This window comes from Gallinula chloropus (genome assembly GCF_964237585.1).
Source record: "Gallinula chloropus genome assembly, chromosome: 5".
In the NCBI taxonomy this organism is placed as follows: domain Eukaryota; kingdom Metazoa; phylum Chordata; class Aves; order Gruiformes; family Rallidae; genus Gallinula; species Gallinula chloropus.
Window position 1 is genome coordinate 66166357 of NC_140090.1, and position 20415 is coordinate 66186771.

General features: G+C 38.1%; 1 protein-coding gene across 1 annotated transcript in view; it reads right to left on the reverse strand.

The window, feature by feature from the left end:
* Positions 1 to 19985, reverse strand: part of LOC311192813 (adhesion G protein-coupled receptor A3-like) — a gene marked incomplete at both ends in the record, with an annotated part of 265676 nt that extends 245691 nt beyond the window's left edge. Inside the window, one exon of the mRNA XM_084265407.1 lies at positions 19765 to 19985. Coding sequence (XP_084121533.1) covers positions 19765 to 19985 — 221 coding nt within the window. The remainder of the gene's footprint in view (positions 1 to 19764) is intronic.
* Positions 19986 to 20415: the final 430 nt, after the last annotated feature.

Consider the following 20415-nt stretch of genomic DNA (forward strand, 5'->3'; position numbering starts at 1 on the left):
TACTAGCCAACAAAAATGCTAGCTGCTTTTTTTAAACACTTCTGAATGACTCACAGTACCACTACTTCATTATATATCCAATAAAACTTTCAGTTAATGTTTCAGAATTGATCCTAGTAAATATCCAAAATCGTATCATCCTAGGCACTTGCAAGGTGTATGGTTAGTTCACTTTCATGATCTTGGTCATGTCATAGTGTAAGCCAGATGCACAAAAAACACGATACAGGCTATCAAGAGCACTGAGGAAATTTGTGTACCAAAATAACACAGAATCCCTCTCAATTTCTGAACTAATGTATAAAACTATCAAGTAGTTTCTAAGTATATGTGAGTTGGCCAGAGCTCTGAATATATATGCTTACTCTGTTTGCTCCCCAGAGAGAGCACAAAGGTCTTTTTACTGTGGAAGACAACAGAAACAAGAGCTTTAATCCAGACATTCCCCTTGTACAGTTGGGGAATTTGGTGGGTTTGTTGGGTTTTTTTCCTGTTTTGGAAATTGCATTTGGCTGTATCAAAATCTGCACCATCCCTTCTGGACTTTCAGCAACCACCACAGTGTCCCCATGCTGTGTTCCTGCTGAGCTGAGGACACTGGCATGCTTTGAAGGGATTCCTGCTCATTGCCACTTCTGTGCTCTGGTTTCCAGCACAAAACAGCCTCCAAGTGCACTGATGGAATTTCTCGTGGGTGAAATCAAGTTCAAGCTCTGCTCCAGGAACGCACCTAACACGTTTCAGAAGAATAATTCATTCTGTGAGACCAAGCTAAAGCTGGTCTAAAATTAAATACAAACACACGCTCCCCCTTGTCCCTGAAATATGTGTAATGGAGTTCTACACCAGCATTTAATACTTCAGAGTAACGACTGAAACCTCTATATGGTTGACATACAGTCCTCTGCACCAGCTCTTTCACCCCAGGGATCTGCAGTGCTGCCTGTACTGGAGCCCTATGCAACCATCCCAGGACAGGCACCTGCTCAGCATCACCCCTGCCACTCAGCGTCACCCCTCCCACTCAGCTGCTTGGTTCCTGGAAGTCCCAGAAAAACAGCCAGTTTTATTGCAGACAAAATTTCCAGGCAGATTAAGGCACTGTACCTTCCTCAAGCATCATCACAGCAGTTTTTATATTTCACATAGTGATGAACAAGAGGAAATACTTCCTTCTGGTCAACACCACCCCATCCTGAGGGATGTCAGATGACAGTGCAGGCAAAAAAGTACAGCAGATGCTCAATTACTTTACTTACACATTTCTGAGATTCTATGTTTGGCAGCAACTTCTTGGAAACACTGAAAACCCATGATAAGTGATGCACCCAAACTCCTCCCTCTCACACCTCTACCATGGGGCCTACAGACCTAGGGAAGCAACACAGCCGTGCTTTTGCTTATTATCAGGAACTATTGTCATTTTATCACATTATCTGTTACTTTTTATGCATAAAAAGAATAAATTATTTAGCCCTTACAACATGTGCAAGAAATCCAGCATAATCATTCTTATCCATATTACCATAACGGAATAAAACAATAATAACATGGTAGGGAGATGTGAAAATGCAAAAGGACTGAAAGGAAGTGCAGATGAATCATTAAGCCTTCCCTCTGCAACTGAAGAAGTAACCATTATTTACCTGAATAATGGTATTTCACTATATTGACAATATTCTTCTGAGTCCATATGATATTTTGCAGTTTACTGCTTTCCTCAAGATAAATATCACCACTGCTCCCCCTCAATTTTTTCTTTTTTTCCCCTATCATCTCAAAAATAATCATCCTGCAACCTAAATTTCATACTTCTCAAATGACAGAACGTAGAACATAGTATTTGCCTAGAGGACCATCGGTCTGATTCAGTAAGGTGTTTTGTTTTGTGAGGTTTTTTACTGTTCCTAAATATTGAGTGTCATTTATGAACGACTTCAATATATATCTTACCAGCACAGAGTTATCTATCAAAATACAACATGAACTTTGATTTCACAAATCATTTGTATCATAAATAGAACAAAATTTTCACTTGTTTTCAACTTCACACTCAAACCAACAAATGTTACAGATAAAAGCAGCATAAATTTAGCTTAAAATCAAACTACAGATTCTGGTAAATGCTAAAATAAAGTCAACTTACACATTGTCTTGGATACTCAAACCAGAAAACAAATATTATAACAACTACATTTTGTCACAGACTACACAAAACATTATTAAATTAAAATTTGTATTTTGAGTATTTCCAAAAAGAGCAATGAACCTTATTTTTAAGAATGGATCTTGACTTTGAATACTGGAGCTGTTACATAGAACTCATCTACTATAGAAAATGGGAATTCATCTGTCTCACACAGGTGATTAAAATTAATCAAGTACCATATTATCATCTTCCAATACGAATCTATTGATGTACTTCTGTCAGACTGGTGTAATTTTTCCCTTTTTATACTCATTCATGTAAAATAAGATTTTTATTCACCTTGAAAGAACATGGACCATGTTCTGCATTCTCTATTCTTGACTCAATTCCCAAAACCCACAGGTATCACTCTCACCAGGCTCATAATTTAAACACCTAAATAACATATTGTACAATTGATGCATCCTGGGAAGAATTAAATTCAGAAAAAGCTTGTTTTAAATAACACAGTATCTTTTTATTTTATTAGAAATCCTCAGAGGATAAACTTTGCTACTTACGCACCAAGTCCTATTTTCTCAGTTTGGTTGTTGTCAAGATTTATTGACAACAACATTTGGACATATATTCCATCAAAATGCTGTACAAATACATTCTGTATTAAATAAGACTAATGATGTTTGATCATATGTGCTGTACTACAAAACTGTCACATCCAGACCTCATTAGTGGTACCATTAAACTGATGGAACTTAAAAAGGCACTTAAAAAGCACTACCTGTTTGCAGCAATGGGAAGCAATCATTTTTCCCAACACAGGAGCATCAGAATAGCATCTGGAGACACTACAGATGAAGTGAAGAGCTCTGAACAGAGCAAGGGAACAGCAGCTTCCTTTAATGCCTGCATTATGGATGCCATAAAAACATTTCAAGATCCTGCTACTGAATTCTGGCAGAGGACTTCACCCTTGAATACTTTTGTAATAGCTTGCACATTGTCTAGGAAAGCCAGTCATGCAGTTTTAAGTTACTGAGGAGGGAAAAAGCCTGCTGGTTTTAAGTGTTTTGGACTTTCTTGTTTGTAATCATAACCCCTCCCATCATATTCTAATTTAATTTCAAATAATTAGTGATAAACACAGGAGAAAGCAGAAAGGTAGCTGTATTGTGAAACCCCCTCCAAATATCCTTACTTTCCAAATTGAAGCAACAGTAATTTAACTGCTTAAAAAGCATTTGTGATTAAAAAATTGACAGCATGAAGATTTCTCCTTTCCCTTAATACCTTGGATTACTCCTTTGGGTTTAGAATTATGGTATAATATAATGTATATACTTATACCTGTTACACAAGAGATTATCCATCAATAATGCAAAAATAATCCTAGATTACATAAGAATTTACCAGTGAATCCTCAGGGTGATTAATATGTTCTTTCAAACAGTTGTCATTTCTGTAAGTAAAACATACTAATTTCACATGCACAAGCTGTGGTTATAGGTCCTTCACTAGCTATAAACTTGAAAGTGATGTGAAAAGAGCAGACATCTAACTTGTTTAGCCTGTCTTTATAAATTATAACATACTATTTTCATTGTGGTATTAAAAAAAACCGCCAAAAACCCAAAACAAAAACACTTAAGAAAGACTGAGAGGAAGTCTTTTAATATGGCTAATAGGTCACGCTTTCTACTACAGGAAAGAAACAGTGCCAAATTACAAAAGTCACTTTTTTTTAAAATTTAAAATGCAGGGTACAGGGAAAGACTTAAAAACAGTAGCTATTGAAACATTAAACTTAATGAGTAACTTAAAGATCAAAGGATAGTAACATTCAAATCACGAAGCTCTTCATGACTTTCATCTCTGCAATAAACCTGCTATACACTGGACTTAGAGTAGACTGGTTTTTGTAGCATCCCTTTTACCCATATGCACCACCCAATAAAAATCCTACTGGCAGCAACAGACAGGGCAAACAAATACAGTTCATTAAAGAAACATGTAGATACAATCTGATTGATTATTTTTAAACTGCAACTTCTTATGCTACTACTTGGTTGTCAATATTTTGTAGGTAAAGTGGTGAGGATTAAATTTGAAGGACAAATTAAATTAGTTGGCTAACATCAAATAATAAATGATAAAAATCACTGGGTTCAACATCGCAAGAGTTAAATTAGAGTCAGAATATTTGGCAGAATTCAAGGCAGAAGAACGATTCACAGATGAAGTACACCTGGTGAACACATTTGCCAGTGTCAATCCAAAAGACACTTGGAAACTATCCAGTGTTGAGTACTTCCAAATACACAGAGAACTACTGTACAGTCAACAACTATTTTGATACTATCATGATACTACTTCTGGGGAAAAAAATTACATTTTTACAAGTGTTACACTGGGTTGGCAGCTTCTCCCATACAGAAAGAAATACTGCATAGGTTCTCTTAATACTTCTGTGTCCATGCCCAAAAATACTTGAAATCATGGGTTTGGTAGTATTCATATAAGCATGTGTGAATACATACTACAGTAGAGTTTCACCAGTTCATGAGTTTATTTAATGCTCAGAAGAGACCTTTGTGATCGCATCACATAATGCAAAGAGCCTCTCCCAGTAAAAGCTGTGTCCAGCCACTAACTTCTGTTTGAGCTTTTAGAATATTCAGTCTTAATTTAAGAAGGAATGAATGATCCATTACAGCTCCTAAGTCTTCCAAAGGTTAATTACTCTCACTTAGATTTCTACTGCATCTTATTCTGCATGCATTTCCTTTGAGCTCTCAATGACTGTATCTCATTATTTTCCAAATTAAATTATCTTTGATATCAGACATCTTTCTTCTGTGTGCACACCTATGGGACATTATCAAACAACCTCTTAACCTGAAACCAGTAAAAGAGATTTACGAAAACACATTTAAGGATACAGCACATGTTTTCTAGTTCTTAAATCATCCTTGAAAATTTAAAATATATTTATAATATCTTTTTCTAGTATCTTTTTTCTCAGTAGCTGCAAACTAAAGTAATTCTTCCTCCTTGGTTCTGTTTTTTTTATTCCCTGCTTTTGGATCCAAGATGATATTATCAATGCACTTTTAGTAATATCACACCAGGAACAGATGTTAAACCAATTATGCACCATTATAATTAACTGCTTTTCTGTGACACAGTTTTGGAACTGTTTTCTGGAACGTGAAAGTGCAAACTACTTTCTTTGTTCTGGATGTATGACAATGTTCTTGGCCATGCTAGAATGAGCAGTGATCTATCGAGTCCAGCTCGCCAAGTGATCCCAGTTACCCTACGGAGCTGCCCCAGGCTGTAATCATTCCTCCTGACTCGGTCTTCTGAGAACTTTATATTTTCCATCTGGATCAAAAATAAATATACTGAACAGCAACAAGCCATCAGGAGCAGGTCAGACAGGAGTCTGTCTAGCTCAGTGTGCTGTCTTTTGACAGTGGTCAGGAGAAGATACACAAATACAAAAGCTACAGCAAGAAGTTTTGCTGATAGTCTCCTTTTTATTTCTTATGAAACTCCAAACCAATAATTCATTGTTTCCTCTGTCCTACACCATGTAAAACTGTGAATAACCTTCCCTATTCACTTGTAACACATCATAGAGGTTTTCAGCATAAAACTCAATTATTAACCACTCCTCACACAAGGTTTTCTGTAACTCTGTACCTTTTCTGGTCCTCTTATGTCCCTTTCAATATACAGAACCAGAACTGCACACAGTGCCCAAGATGCAGATGCACCAGTATGGGTTTACACAGTGGGAACAAGATGTTTTCTTCTGTTACTTCTGTTAACTATTGCTGAGCTGACATTTTCACTGGGCACATCATATCTTCAGAGTATCACTCCTGCAGATAGTAAGTGTCTACTTATGAGTCAATCAATGTATAAATAAAGATAAAATGTTCCACGCACCTTTTTTTTTTCCCCTTCATTTAGCATTTATCAATACTGAATTTTAGCTTGATTTTACAGGAATCTTCTCAATCACAGAAACTTACAGAAAATCACAGAAAAGTAGAGCAAAAGGCTAGTTTTTGAAGTTCAAGACTTCAATTTGTATTTGCACACACCTCCCGCTCCCCCATTCATTATCCTTTTAAGCAGTGACAAACTAACCTTAATAAAACATCATTTGTTCAGTAAGCAATAGAATTTTTTTTCTGCAGAACATCTCCGATTTCAATATAGTTCAAAACCAGACAAAAAATTCTATTTCTAACACTTGGAAGCTCAAAGCAAGGAGTCATTTCCCTATAACCACATCCTCATTCGCGGCTGGGGAATCCATCAGCATCCCAGAGCATTTTGCAGCTGCAGGATAGCTGTCAGCAAAGGACACATTTCTCCAGACACGTACAAAGTGCTTGGCAGAGGAGATCTGTCTCTGATGACTGGACAAGATTTTCTCTGTGAGATCTGTAAATCTTCAAACCACACACACAAATCAATACAGGGAAGAAGTGATCTTCATTTTAAGCATTTTGCCCTACTGTGTGAAGTACCAATCCAGTTGATGTGGTGTAAGTATCTTGTACCACTGTCTCTACCCATCTGCTCTTTTAGGGTAAATCTGGCAGACATTAGCCACACTGAATGGCCAACAGTGGCAAAGGCTTTCCTACTAACAGCTCAAGGAGAGGACTTTCCTGCTGGTCAGTTCCTGGAAGGTGGCTCCCATAATTTAAAGGTCGTAAAACCTAAACACACATCCCCCCCCCAAAAAAATAAATTAAAAGAGACAGTCAGCAGTATGACAGGAACAGGAAAATGGTGGAGAACAATGTAACAAATGAAAGGAAAAGACATAGCAGCCTGCCCTACGCCCAGAGACAGGGACAAAACACAGGTTTTGAGGCCAACCTATACAAAACAATAGATATTCAGAGCATCAGCCTCATGCACATCCTACAAAGAGAATGCAGAGACAGCATCTCAAGGAGGGAGCATTACAAAGAGACTTCTCTAGATGGCTGAAAAGAGTTATCAGTTTATAACAACATTGTCAATATTTTTAACTTTGTTTCCCTCAATCTAAAAATTCAAATTCAAAATGCAATTTTTTTACACTTCTAGTTTCTTTTACCAATTTCCTTCCAGTCTCAGATGTGGTGACCCACCTTCAGTAAGTAACAAAATCTACTAACCTATTATTAGCATGTTAGAAGGCTCAGAGCTGTGAACTAAAGCATACATAGAAACACAAAACTGGAGGTTACCTCAAGCAAAGTGGCTATCAATCAGGAGAGCCATGTTGCAGTCCTTCTGAACAAATACACTGCCAGCATCAATACCAATCAGATTTTTTTTCACAGATAAAAATAAATAAAATCAATTTTTAAAAAAGGACTAATCAACCAGCACTCTGTACCTTTTAAAGCCATTTACCTCCTCCAAAACCTTTTTTCACTGCCATGCTTTTTTCACTGTTACTGCCATTTAATAGCTTTTTCTCTCAATCAGACTTCCCCCTCTCCCCTTTCCACAGTGCCAACAACTAAACGAAGCACAAAAAATTGGCCTCAACAAACAAGGAAAATTGAAGATGCACTTATTGTTCAAGAATACAGAGGGAAGAAGGAAAATCTATCAATCTGCCATGAGAAAACTAGGCCAACCAATGAGAAAGTAGACTTCAAACTTTCATTCATTTTTCATTAATCCGAAACTGTTAAAAGCAGGAATAGAGCTCTTTTTTTCTCCTTTGTCTAGAAGACCAATGCATTTCCCCAAGGATTGACTTAAATGTAATGATTTTGGTTATAAAAAAAGAGTTCTATCACTGTTCCCTTTTCCTAAAATTAGATACAATGTTGATTACCTTCAAGAAAGCATACTACTAATAGTATAAATTAATTTTACTTCTTGAAATGTCATCACCCCCTTCAGCTTACTGACTGACCAATGATAACAAGTGAAAAGAAGAGAGACAGTTTCCCCCACTGAAAACAGAACCTGGTCCTTTTTCTTGAGTTTGATAACTAGGTCGGCTCTGGCTAAAACATAGTAGAAAGTTTTGAACTCTTGAATCTCTGAAATAAACAAAAGCACAGTACTTGCCAGCATGAAGCTGAGGTCTGTTACTTCTTGCCATGGGATGCTCCAAATGCAGAGAGCTGGCACAGGTTTCAGAGGGGGGAAACTGGACCAGGCTATACACAATCCATTTTGGTAAATTACAAGCACAAGAACTACAACACTGAGTTGGGATGGAGACTAGATCTTTGTGGGAAATATCATACTGCTACTCTACTATAGGCACCTGTTAGTAAACATTTCTGAACTGGAGACAGGTACTGTACTACAAGATGGCTGTTTGGTCTGGCCCGCAACAGCCACTCCTATATTTACTAGTGGTCCAGACTGCAGAAAATGAAAAGCTGTGTAACCATAAATATTTTAAAATTCCATATATTGTATTTTTACAGATTTCAAAACAATATTAGTACCTGAAACTTCATACAAAACAGCAAAACACCAAGTAAAACCAGATGGGACACCCAGCTGCCCTAGCTCTTCAGCCCAAAGCTTCTTCCAAAGCTTTATTAGCTATTCCAATTTCAAAAAGGAAACACCAGCCATATGAAAATGCTTGTGGACTAACTAATCTTATGGAATCATTGGCTCAACATATAGTTAAATAGCACCATTTTCACAGCTACGTTCAGAGAAAAACAAACAAAACAAAAACATAAAAAAAAACCAAACCCAACCAAAAATAAACCCCAAATTTACTTCAGTGCTATTTAATAAATGATTACTTGAGGGATTTTAAAACAATCACTCTGCCTCAGATAAAGCATTACTCTGAAAGCTTGCATTAAAACATTATTTGCTCTAATCTATTCCAACCCGGGGCTTGGCATCTAATCACTCTTCATTACCAAAGAGCTTGGTAACCAAATATTCCATTTGCAAAGTAGCCACAAGAACAGTATCTAATAGTCGATCTGGGTTCTTCAAAGGTACCTCTAGAAAATAAACAGCACATAATTACAGGGAGATTCAAGGGACCAACTCCCTTAGTCTTATTAACAATACATGAAAAAATATGGAGGGTATTTTAATTTAAAGTCATTTTGTCCATTTAGCAATGCTGCAGTATTGTTAATGCAAAAAAGAAGTTGTGCTAGTCAGCAATTTATTGTTTAACTGTGTAAAATTGTTATGAAGACCATTTCATGGACTAATTCACTAATGGACTAGTTATTAAATATAGGCACAAATTAATTAATGAGAATTGTTTCAGAAAGAATGGTTTATAATGACAGAAACAGGTTTATAATGATAATCAATAAGCATGAAGTATTTTAAAGTGGTAACTTCATTTGCTTTAAATGCAAAAGATTAGGATGTATTACATTTATTTAGATCTTAGTTATTTTTCACTTCATCAATCTATATTGTTGACTCTTTACATTGTTATTAATAACATAATTGTGCAGAAGGGGGAGAGAATTATGAGCAGTACAATAATAAATGACCATTAATGTGGGTTTTTTCCCCACATTTTGTTAGGAATTTCATTATTCATCCTTTTATTACAGAAGGGAAAGAAAAAGTGCTAGAAAAATTACTTTCCCTTTTTCTGCAAATTTCATTCTTTCTTTTTCTCCTTAAACTGAAGACAGTAGAACTAGAATATCCACTATAACTCCATCAGGCTAATAAGTATATCAATGTGCCAGGGAAGCCTTTATTTCACATGAACAACAGTTGCATTCATTTAATACATGTTAAATCATACAAATAGATAAATACCTAACATCTATGATTGAAATAATTTTATTTTCTCAGGTTCATATCTTGTTCAAATGTTGTCCTCCTCAGCTCTCATACCTAAGGTCTACTAAAAACAGGTCCTCAAATCTTAAGAACTTAATGTGACCCTATCACCACAGTTCCTAAAGAAAAGAAAGGAAAGCCATGAAAAGCATGACCAACAGAGAAAAATAACCCCAAAGAACCAAGCTTTAATATGGTTTACTGCTCACACCAGATGGGACTTAAATTCTTACCTAAAGTCTCCCAACATTGAAGAAAAAAGTATGGAACTTCCTTCCAAAAGACTTGTATATGACACAACCAAGGGGAGAATAACTTTCTGAGAGCCTACCATTACCAAACACAGAGCAAAATCTTCCCATAAAGAAACTAACTGCAGATATTATTCTCACATGCACCAGTAGTTTAACAGCTACTTAAATGCCTGGTGTCGTAACTCCCACAGCTTGACTCCGTTTTCTGAGCAGCATGTAATCCAAATTCCTTTAAACAATCATGATATTGTACTTTGAAGAGTTACCTGAAGCATAACACAACAAAATTTTACCATTCTCCCTCTACAGATAATTACCTTGCTCTAGATGAGAAGATGCACTATTTCATTGGGGCCTCTAGTAATAAATAACTCTAATGATTAAAACATTGGTACAATATGACTCACAAAATGTATGCCCAACACAAAAGCCATATAACTGTGACGTTCATTACCAGGGGAATAGCACTGGTTTTTTTCCCAATGGAAAGCATCCTTTGTGTTGGGCGTTTTGACTGTGTTTCCTTTCCTGCCTCCCACATATTGTATGGATAGAAAACTGGGGCTTTTGCAAAATTAGTATGGATTTGTCAACTGCTACAGTCATAGCTGAGAGCAGTTCATTAGCCTGCTCTAATTTAAGGTAGAGTTATACAATAAACTGAAAACAACAAATACTAGGGATATCCCAGGAGAAAGGAACACAGTCCCTTAAAGCTTACATTTGCCTGTTACGTATTGAGAAGTTTCACTTTCTAGCTCAAGAACTGCCATGAGAATACCCTCACACATTGAAATTTCATCTTTATCACTATAATTGTTTGCCTTGTACACACGTTGCAATTTTGGAAGGACAGTTGCAATATCATTTGAATGTCGTCACAAAGGTGTAGAGAAAACTGGAAATTAAGTTTTTCCTCTTCCTTTCTCTAAACAATGATGAGGACAGAAAACAAATCTGATCATTGCAACTGTTCCTTCTGATCATCAGCAATAGGTTTGGTGGGTCAATATAAAATTACTGCTTGACACACCACATTCAGACTTCTCCACTGGCTGCAGTTTTAATGATAAACTCCATAAGGAGACAGAGCTAGTGATTCAAACAGGGTTTTTTGTTCGTAGGTTGTGTAATAGGATCAAATCCACCTTCCTGGCCCCAATTCCAAGCAGCGCTGAACTCGAGGACTTAATTCAGATCTCTGAGGACCCATATCCTCACTCATTTCACTTCCACTCAGTAAGTTCAGAAGAGAAGAATAAAATGAGTCAAGGATCAAAGGTGATGAGGGAAGATGCAATGGAGTGCTTTAGAAAAGGAACTTAAAAATCATGTAAGACTGAAGAAGTGGTGGAGACCACGAGCTGAAAGCAGAGGCTGCAGCGTTCAGCAGTGGAAGTGCAGAGGCTGGCAGAGAAGTGGAACATACCAGAGCACCAAGAGCAGAGATCATGGGAAGGAAGATAACAATTTTTTCCTTTTTTTAGAAACATATGTGCAGTAAAGTGTGAAATACACATAACGAAGTTGCAGATAGGAAGAAAAAAAAAAGGGGGAGAAGTACCAACATAATAGCAAGAAGAAAAGTGAAGAATTAAATGCCCTGGGAATAACAGCAGATAGGTCCAAGGACAGAGGATGGCAGAAGATAGAGAGAATTAAGCATTTTTCTTAGCATACAAAGCTCCCCTGATAGGACACATCTTAATATCTAAAAATTCAGCTACTTAGTAGCAGTAGTAAACCTGATCCCTCAAAATTGACAAAAGCTTTTGGTTTTCTCCTCCCTCTCTCCTAAATGCTGGTAGGTTTGCTGTTGTGCCAGTTAGCAAACTTAATTAGAGGAAGCTTTCTGGACATGTCAGTATACTTCCTCTAAAAGTTCTATAAAATCTACTGTATTGATAAAGTTGCTCACAAACTGGTTATTCCACCCCTCTGCTGTCATAGAAATTGATACCATGCACATTAATTTGTAATGCAAATACTGAAATAACAGTTGAAAAGGAACTACTAATATATAGTAAATGTTAACTGTTTGGTTCTTTCATTAAATGTATGCTTCTCTTCATATTTTCCAGGCCTGATTTGGTTACTACAAGTTTTAAACTTATTTTCAATTCTATGATGCAGTTTGTTCTTTTTTCAAGTTACTTAAAACCTTGACTCTCCCAATTTACACTTTTGACTATAAAACTCCCTAGGACAGGCTATCTTCCCCATAACATGAAGAGAAGGGTTTTATGGGGAGACATCATCTTGATTGCTATCAGAAGAAAGAAATCACACTAATTCTTGAATAAACAAGGAGAATCATAAACATCCATAATTTGGAGGCCCGGACTTATCAGGTTACTCAAAAACAATGATGAAACCTTAATAATATAGAAAATCCATTAAACCTCATCTTGTGCTACAGAAACCTTACTGTATATATGCTGAAAATGCATGCCAGTCCTTTATACCTTCATGAGTTTGGATGAACAGCCATTTCAGAAGACAGGCACTCATCAAATGAAAACTTAAAATATCAGTTTAAAAGAATTTGCTTACTTATGCATAGCTACCAGCAAATCTAAATTCTGTACGATCTAGGAATAAATCTCTGGGTTTTGCAAAGATTTATAGGTCTATGAGCATAATACCCATAAACCATTGTGTGCTTACTTTATTGGCAGAACAGTTTATACATCTGACATGCTGCTGTTCAGATAAGATTATATCCCATGAAGTACAGAAAAGAAAGTGTCAACAAGTCTGTAAGACTATAAAAGAAACTGTGAAAGTGGAGTTTCCATATGACTAACTATACCTTCAGAGTACTCACAAATCAGTCTCAGGCATGAAAACACAGTTGGAACTGATTTTAAGAGAAGGGTGAAGAATGGCATGCTGCCACAAAAATAAGAACCAAGCCTGAACTGTGTGTTCCCTGTATTATGCAATTGTCAAAGGAGACGGAAAAAACTCTTAATATAATAAATAAAACAGACTTTTTAGCCAAGTAATGTTTCGGAATTCTAGGACTAGACAGCAAACTTGTGATTGATCACAGTTAATCATAGTTGATTAGAGAAGCAGGGACCCAACTTTTCCATGTTTTGCACACCTTTACTACTGGGAGGGTTTGTTTTTCTATCAAGCAGATGGAAAGGGAGGAAGCTTAGAAATTGGCAAGGAATTTTGCTTCAAAAATATAAGTCAAATAGCATGAATAGTGATTCTTGAAAGCATGGTCAAATATTATTAAGTAGTGAAAACTAAACTGACATAAAGCTCTCTCAGATGTGCACAAAGAAAGTGTGTAAGCTTCATATATGTGAACGTACGTTTCCTATCATCTGGTCAAGCCACAGTAAAGAAACTCTGCCCTTTAATGTTCAGATTTATGCCAGCTCTGTATTATAAAAACAGGATAAAAGATAGCAGTGAGGAAAGTAGGGATGGATTACCCAGAATATGGTTGGATCCAACAGCTACAAAATCTGTGATGACAGAGGGTCCCAAACGGGGAGGAACTTTGCACAAGAAAGCAGTGTTACTCTGACTGCTGCCTGTAAAGTTTCTGAATCTGTTATGGAATAAATGGGCTTCCAGTTACAGGGGTTAGTATCATCCTGCTGTTGTACAGCATCAGGCAATTAAATAAGTTTTATGATTTTAAACCTCTGAAGATGTAGAAAAAGGAGAACGTACATAATATCAAAGCTTTACAGCTTCATTTTAACAACATTCTTTGGGCCCTTTCTTTTTGGCTATGCAGACCAGTTTTTAAAAAGTCCTTTCCCCACTCTTCACCTCACATTGTACGATGTTGGCAGGATATTTATAAGGGGATAAGGAAAGAAAAATATACTTTGAGAAAACATTTCAGCATGCCTTCTAAAAAAAGAGAAGAGCTACATTTTCAAACCTTTAAAGAACAGTCCATTTTAAGGGCTGACAGTACTTTGGTCCCAAGGGGCAGCAACTCATGCAGCTTCCTATTAAGGCAAATTCCACATGGTGTAAATCACCTTCTCCCTCACCACTACCTCACTGCAGCAGATAAGAATACCTACACTTCAGAAACAAATTTCTGTTACACATACCTTCTGACAGTTGAAATTAAATAGGTTTTATGAATATAAGGCCAACCTACCAAAAAAAAAAAAAAAAAAAAAAAAAAGCCAGTGACATAGATTAAATCTCTTTCTGGTTAAGGCAAAAACAAGGTCAGTAGCTGACCAACTGACGTATTATACCACAACATAAAACCCCAACTTCACATAGTACTTCTGAATATGCATCAGATGATAAAACTCCCTTCAGATGCATTACTATCCTCCTGTCTATCCTCACCAGTTTATTTTTACCTCTGGAATAAAACTCAATGTAAGATCACAATACTGCAAATTTCCAAGGACTTGGTTTCTACATGAAATTACAAAAATAATGAATTGTTCAATACTGTAAAATAATTTCACCTGTTTCCAAAAAGTCTTGTCCTGAACAAACTGCTTTCTTCAAAGCAAGTTGTACTGAAGACCAGAGGATATAGGCACTGGTTTAACTTACAACATTTGCAGCTCATAATAATAAAGAGAGAAAGAAACCAGCGTAACATGCGTACTTTACAAACTTAAACTGGTAACTATTTAAGCAGCCTTTCTTGTATTTTGGACATTATTTGCAAAAAGAGTTCTATTTTCCTTAGCAGAATTTTTTACTCTCCTCTCATGCTAAACTTTCCAGTATTGCCAATGCATTTGGTTCATCCAAAGAAAGTTGCCATTTCCTACTGACAAGCAGATGAGAGAATTCAGGTGCAGATATTCCCTCACAAGAAATAACAAAATATTTTCAGTTACTTTATGCCTACACTAGTAGAATCTATAACATAGTAAGGAAGATTAGACTAACATCTAATGACTTTTCATCTCCAATGGGGGTTTTTTTCTTCTTTTTTTATCTTGTCCTCCCCAACCATCTGTCCCAGACCTTCCATGTCTTATGTGTATTTTATGACAGCTTGCTTTATGTTAGGAGTTTCTTTCACAACAACAAACTGGCTTCTGCTTTTTTTTTTTTTTTAAGTTTTGGAGAAAGCATGTATAAATATGTATACACACATAAATAATGGAGCAGGAAACCTGTTTTTTATTCTTTTCTTCTGCCACTCGGAGTGAACACAGGAAGCTAACCAAGATGAAAATGTTTGTGAAAACCTTCAGAAGGAGAATTAACCTACCTTTTTAATAATGCTATTATTTACAAATTCGCAATGCTATGTGAGATCTCATATCAATAAAGAAAGAGACATGACTTTTAAGATGAGGAAATAAAACTACTGAAGAGTAATTTTTGTTCATCCTTTCCTCAACTCTTGCTTTGTTTGCTTTGGTTAGCTTCAACCCTAAGCTCTCTGGGACATAAAGAACACTTTCGCATTCTATTTTTACAGCAAGATGCTTTATTAAATAAACCTTATTGGGAAATCCTAAGCTGAATATAGGTGTATAAAAGACAAGACTGGACATTAAACAAATACAGTAATATAATAGTTTGAATAAATTCCAGTAGACATGACATAAATTAATGTGACAAAGTAATTTGGGGACAGAAAAAAGTGGAACAATGCTGTTTTCAGAAGACTACTTAATGTTTGTAAAGTGCTCTGAAAATTAAAACCTCTGCGTACATATTATGGCTATGGATTAGCACTGGAGTCACGTAGCCTCACGCTGAAATTGAGAATATGAGGAATTCGACACAATGTCCAAATCAAGGTCAGAAGAAATGCATAGATATAAAAATATATGAAGAGTCCTATATGATAAGGAATTGCTGAGACACATACACTACCTTAAATTTTCTTCACTTCTATCATAGCAGTTAAAACAGTAGATTTCCATAGGTATATCTGTGAGTAAATTGGATAGCCTTAACTTCAAAGTATATTCTGTCCATCGATATCAAAACACGCGTTGAAATTACAATGTCTAAGACAAAAAGGATACACATTTCAACACCACTTGATAGAAAAAGAAAGTACAGAAAGTAGCCTACCAACATACTGGCCTGTTTACACAGAGTAACCCAGAAATCTAGTCTGCTAATTCCTGAAATTTCAAGTTGTAGGACTTCTGCACTGCAAAAAGTGGCAGCACAATTTTTACTGTCATATTCCATATAGCCCAAATTTCAGCAAGTCAGTCAAAAGTTTAACAACTGAAATTTCCATTAGCAGAGAAGAGAAAGAAAATTGCAAATAATCTTTTTATCTCCAGTTACACTTTAACAACCCAATCACACAATTGGAAAAAAAATTAAAAATACTGATTCAATATAAGTATTCCCAAGTATTCAACCATAAAGTCTAAACTGAGAAAAGTATATTATCCTGAAAAGATATGACAACTCCTTGTTGTGTTTACACTTCCACACCTACTGAGAGCGAAGTAGGGAGAACAGATCCCACAAATCAGTGATTCAGTTGCTGTGTTCTTCATGGGAGGGGAGGAACTGAAAAAAAGTAACTCCTTTATTCCACCCTTGCCCCAATATACAAGGAAAAAAAAATACCTGTTGCACATTAGTAAGGACTAGTTTCTTTTATCAAGACACGTGTAAATATTTTGTGAAGCTATAGCTAAGTTTTTTTCATTTGATCAACATCAAGCACTTGAATCCCATTTCCAAAGCAGTAAAATACTAAATAAAGCCAGTGAATCAGAGTCCAGAAAAAAAGAGAAGAAGGAGGGAGTGTTGGTATTGTTTTTTAATATAAAATAAAGAGGAAGGGATAGTTGCTTTATCAGCTTATATTTAGATTTTTATTTCTAGTGTGATTGTTTATTATTGGGAGCATTCAGACCGCACTGAATAGCTCTAGTGTTCCTACAATTTCAGAGAAACTTCCCCAGAAACTGTGCAAACTTCCCCACCTGATAAGCTGGAAATAATTGGTCCCAAACTGTCAAAAATAAGCATTTCCTCAGTGACTTCACACTAGTTTATAGTCACTGTGCCTATGCCAGAAGTATTTTCAGTAGCAATACTTTTAGTACATATATGCCATAAGAAGCCTAAATTCTCACCCTCAAGCAAGGTCCATGGTCACTTAGATGAAAGACACATTAAACTAGCAAATCATAACTTCTTACATCATAACCCCTTTAAAGTCGCTGATAAGCAACATCACCTAACAGGTAAACACAAGGTAACACATCCACAGCTTCAGCTCCCAACAGCTTAAGAAATACAGCAGAGGTAATTCCTCTCTCATCTCTGTAGAACAGTTAGAAGAATTCAGTTGCTATCTTCCCCTCCAAAACAAAACAGCATCCCTGCACAATTGATACATATGCAAAGATTACTTCATCTGCCAAAAAAAAAATCCCAGAACTCTGTTACATTGTTTCATTACAGTGCTACTGCATCTGAATACACAGTCCTTCATTTACTTCTATATTTCTTAATTGTCAAAGCAATCCAAAAGGTGATGTTCCATATGTTAAAGCATTCTCGCTCCCTCTCTGTGGGCCCATAAAACTGAATGGAAGCAGGCAGTGTCTACTAGAATATTCTCTTTTGCCCAAGTCTTCCACACAGTTACAAAAACAAATGTATGAGCTCTCATGTTTGAGCTCTTTATCATTATTTCCTGCAGCTGGCCAAATCTCACAAGTGTAATTTAATTTCACTAAGAGTTTCTCACAGAAAATCTTTGACACATTCAAATTATCTCTGTTTCAGCTACTGAAAATTATTATATCCCTAATACAGATTTTAAACATTTTTTCCTTTTCATAGTCAAGATTTAGCCTTAAATTTACTTACTGAGAATAAAAGACAAGACTGAGTGTAAGAGGGATGGGTAAGTTTAGGTTATACATGGTACTGTACTTATCAACAAAAAACAATGGTTTGTATGTTTATATCAACTGAGGACAGCTAATCAGCTCTCACGTTAAATGGCTATTTGTAATTAAGTTTAAAAAAAAAAAAACTAACACAGTATGTTTCTATGGCTCATGAGTGTTACCTGAAACATGAGTGTTTAGGGTGTCAGTAGCAAGTTTGCTACTGGTGCCTTGAACCATATGTCTATGTGAACAAATCCTCCCACCTAGCACTTCTGATGCACCACCTCCCCCATTCATCTTTTCTCACTTCTGTTTCCAATTCAACTTCTTTTCATTACAGTGGATACAGACTTCTGCATGGCTCAGCCCAAGATGTTGACATTTTATACTTCTGAGGGAAGTACAACCTATAACTATACAGCCAGTTATATAAACTACAAAGCCAGCAGCGAATTTATCACCTAGGACAAAACTTATGTGGTGTAGTAATTTTATTCGAAAACAGCCTATTAAAATTTAGCAGAAAGCATAGTTATTATATCTTGTATATTAACAAGCAAAAGTTCCCAAATGAATAATCAGCATACAGCTAATCAGCATCAAGGCACTCAACAGCTATAGCTAAAAATTAACTGAAGCGTACGCAGCACATCTGTACGTTTACAAGCACAAGCTCCCAGATGTTACAAATTACTATCTTTATCAGTTGTCTCCTAAAAGCCTTGACTTAAAGAAAACGCAGGGAACAGTGGAGATGTTCACAGCAGGAACTGTCAGCAGAGCTAAATTCAACAGTAAAAGATCTGTTGATATGTGCACGATCTAAAGGCTAAATGTCACAGAGCTATTACTGCTTGGGTCCGTTACAGGGACGTTATTTTCACCTATACTTAATGACACAAAGTTCCCCTGTTTTAACTACAATACATACCATTTATTCAAGTTTAGGTATGCGCAACAGGCTGCAAAACATCACAACCTATTTCCAAGTGACTGGGGGGAGAGCTTGAAGCAAAACACTAAAGCTTGAGTCATTTTCAATGACCAGGCAACTCAGAACAATACTGGTAGTTTCAAACGGTTGTACGCAAACTGTTCTTTAAAAAAAAGAAGACGTCAAATTCCAAACTTTATTTAGAGGAGACGAGGGAGAAGGGGGAAGCCAGTTAATTACACAGAACTCCAGAAGGCAGTTTACCATTACCGATACCATTCATTTATTGCCCGGATAGTTTGAGCCCATCCCGTCGCTGGGGGAAAGGTGCACCAGCGAGCTCCATCAGTTCTGCTAGCACTGACATTTTCCAAACCACCATACACAGCAGCATGCAATTTACATCAGGGTAAGCCCAGCTTCCCCAGCTCGACCAAACGCCAGCAAGAGTTTCCAAACTGAGAACAAAAAAAAAAAAAAAACAACAACAACACAACTCCAAACTCTCACATACTTTTTAAAAGCCGGGCCAGGGTTATAATCTGCGCGGAGCGGTGCTGCCCACTCCTGAGGCGGCGGGCACAGCCGCACCGAGAGGTCCCCCCGCATCCAGGGCTCCGCGTTTCCCCCCCGCACCCCACTCCTTCGGGGCATCCCCCGCCCCGCGCCAGCGCCTCCTGCGGAGGGGAATCCCGGGGCGGCCGCAGCCAGGTGCGCGCTGCCCCCGCGGCCGCGCTGCCCCCCGCGGGCCGTACTCACAGGGACACGGTGCGGTTGGGCAGCACGGCGGGCTGCAAAGTTTCCACCAAGTCGCCGCCGCTGCAGACCACTTTGATGCGGAGGGCCGGGCGGCCGGGCCCCTTGGCGCGCTCGGCGGCGCAGAGGCAGCGGTCCACGATGAGGTCGGGGCAGTTCCTGCTGCCCCCGCACAGCCCCAGCACGGCGGCGACCAGGCAGAGGCGGCGGCACAGCCCGCGCATGCTGAGCCAGCGAGCGAACCGCCAGCTGCCGCGCTCGCCGCTCCGCACCGCGCATGGCACGCGCCGCTCCGCGCCGCTCCGCGGTCCCCTCCACGCCTCCTGCGCCCACCCCGCCCCGCCTCGCCGCGCCTCTCGCTGCGGCCGGCTCCGCTCGGAGGGGACACCCCCCTCCTTCTTCCTCCTCCTCCTCCTTCTTCGAGGAGCCGCCGCTCCTTTCCTGCCGCAGCCCGTGCAGCGGCAGCGCTGGGCGGACCCCGCGGCGCGCAGCAAGCCCCCCTCCTTCCGCCACCTCCCCCCCTCCCCGGGTCCGGGGCCGCCTCCGCGCCCCGCTGTCAGCGGCGGACCAGAGGCGTTCCGTGCACGGCTGCTACCTGCGCTAACCGCGGTGCTTTCAGGTCGCTTTGGGTGTCCGGCAGCTGAGGGAGGCGGG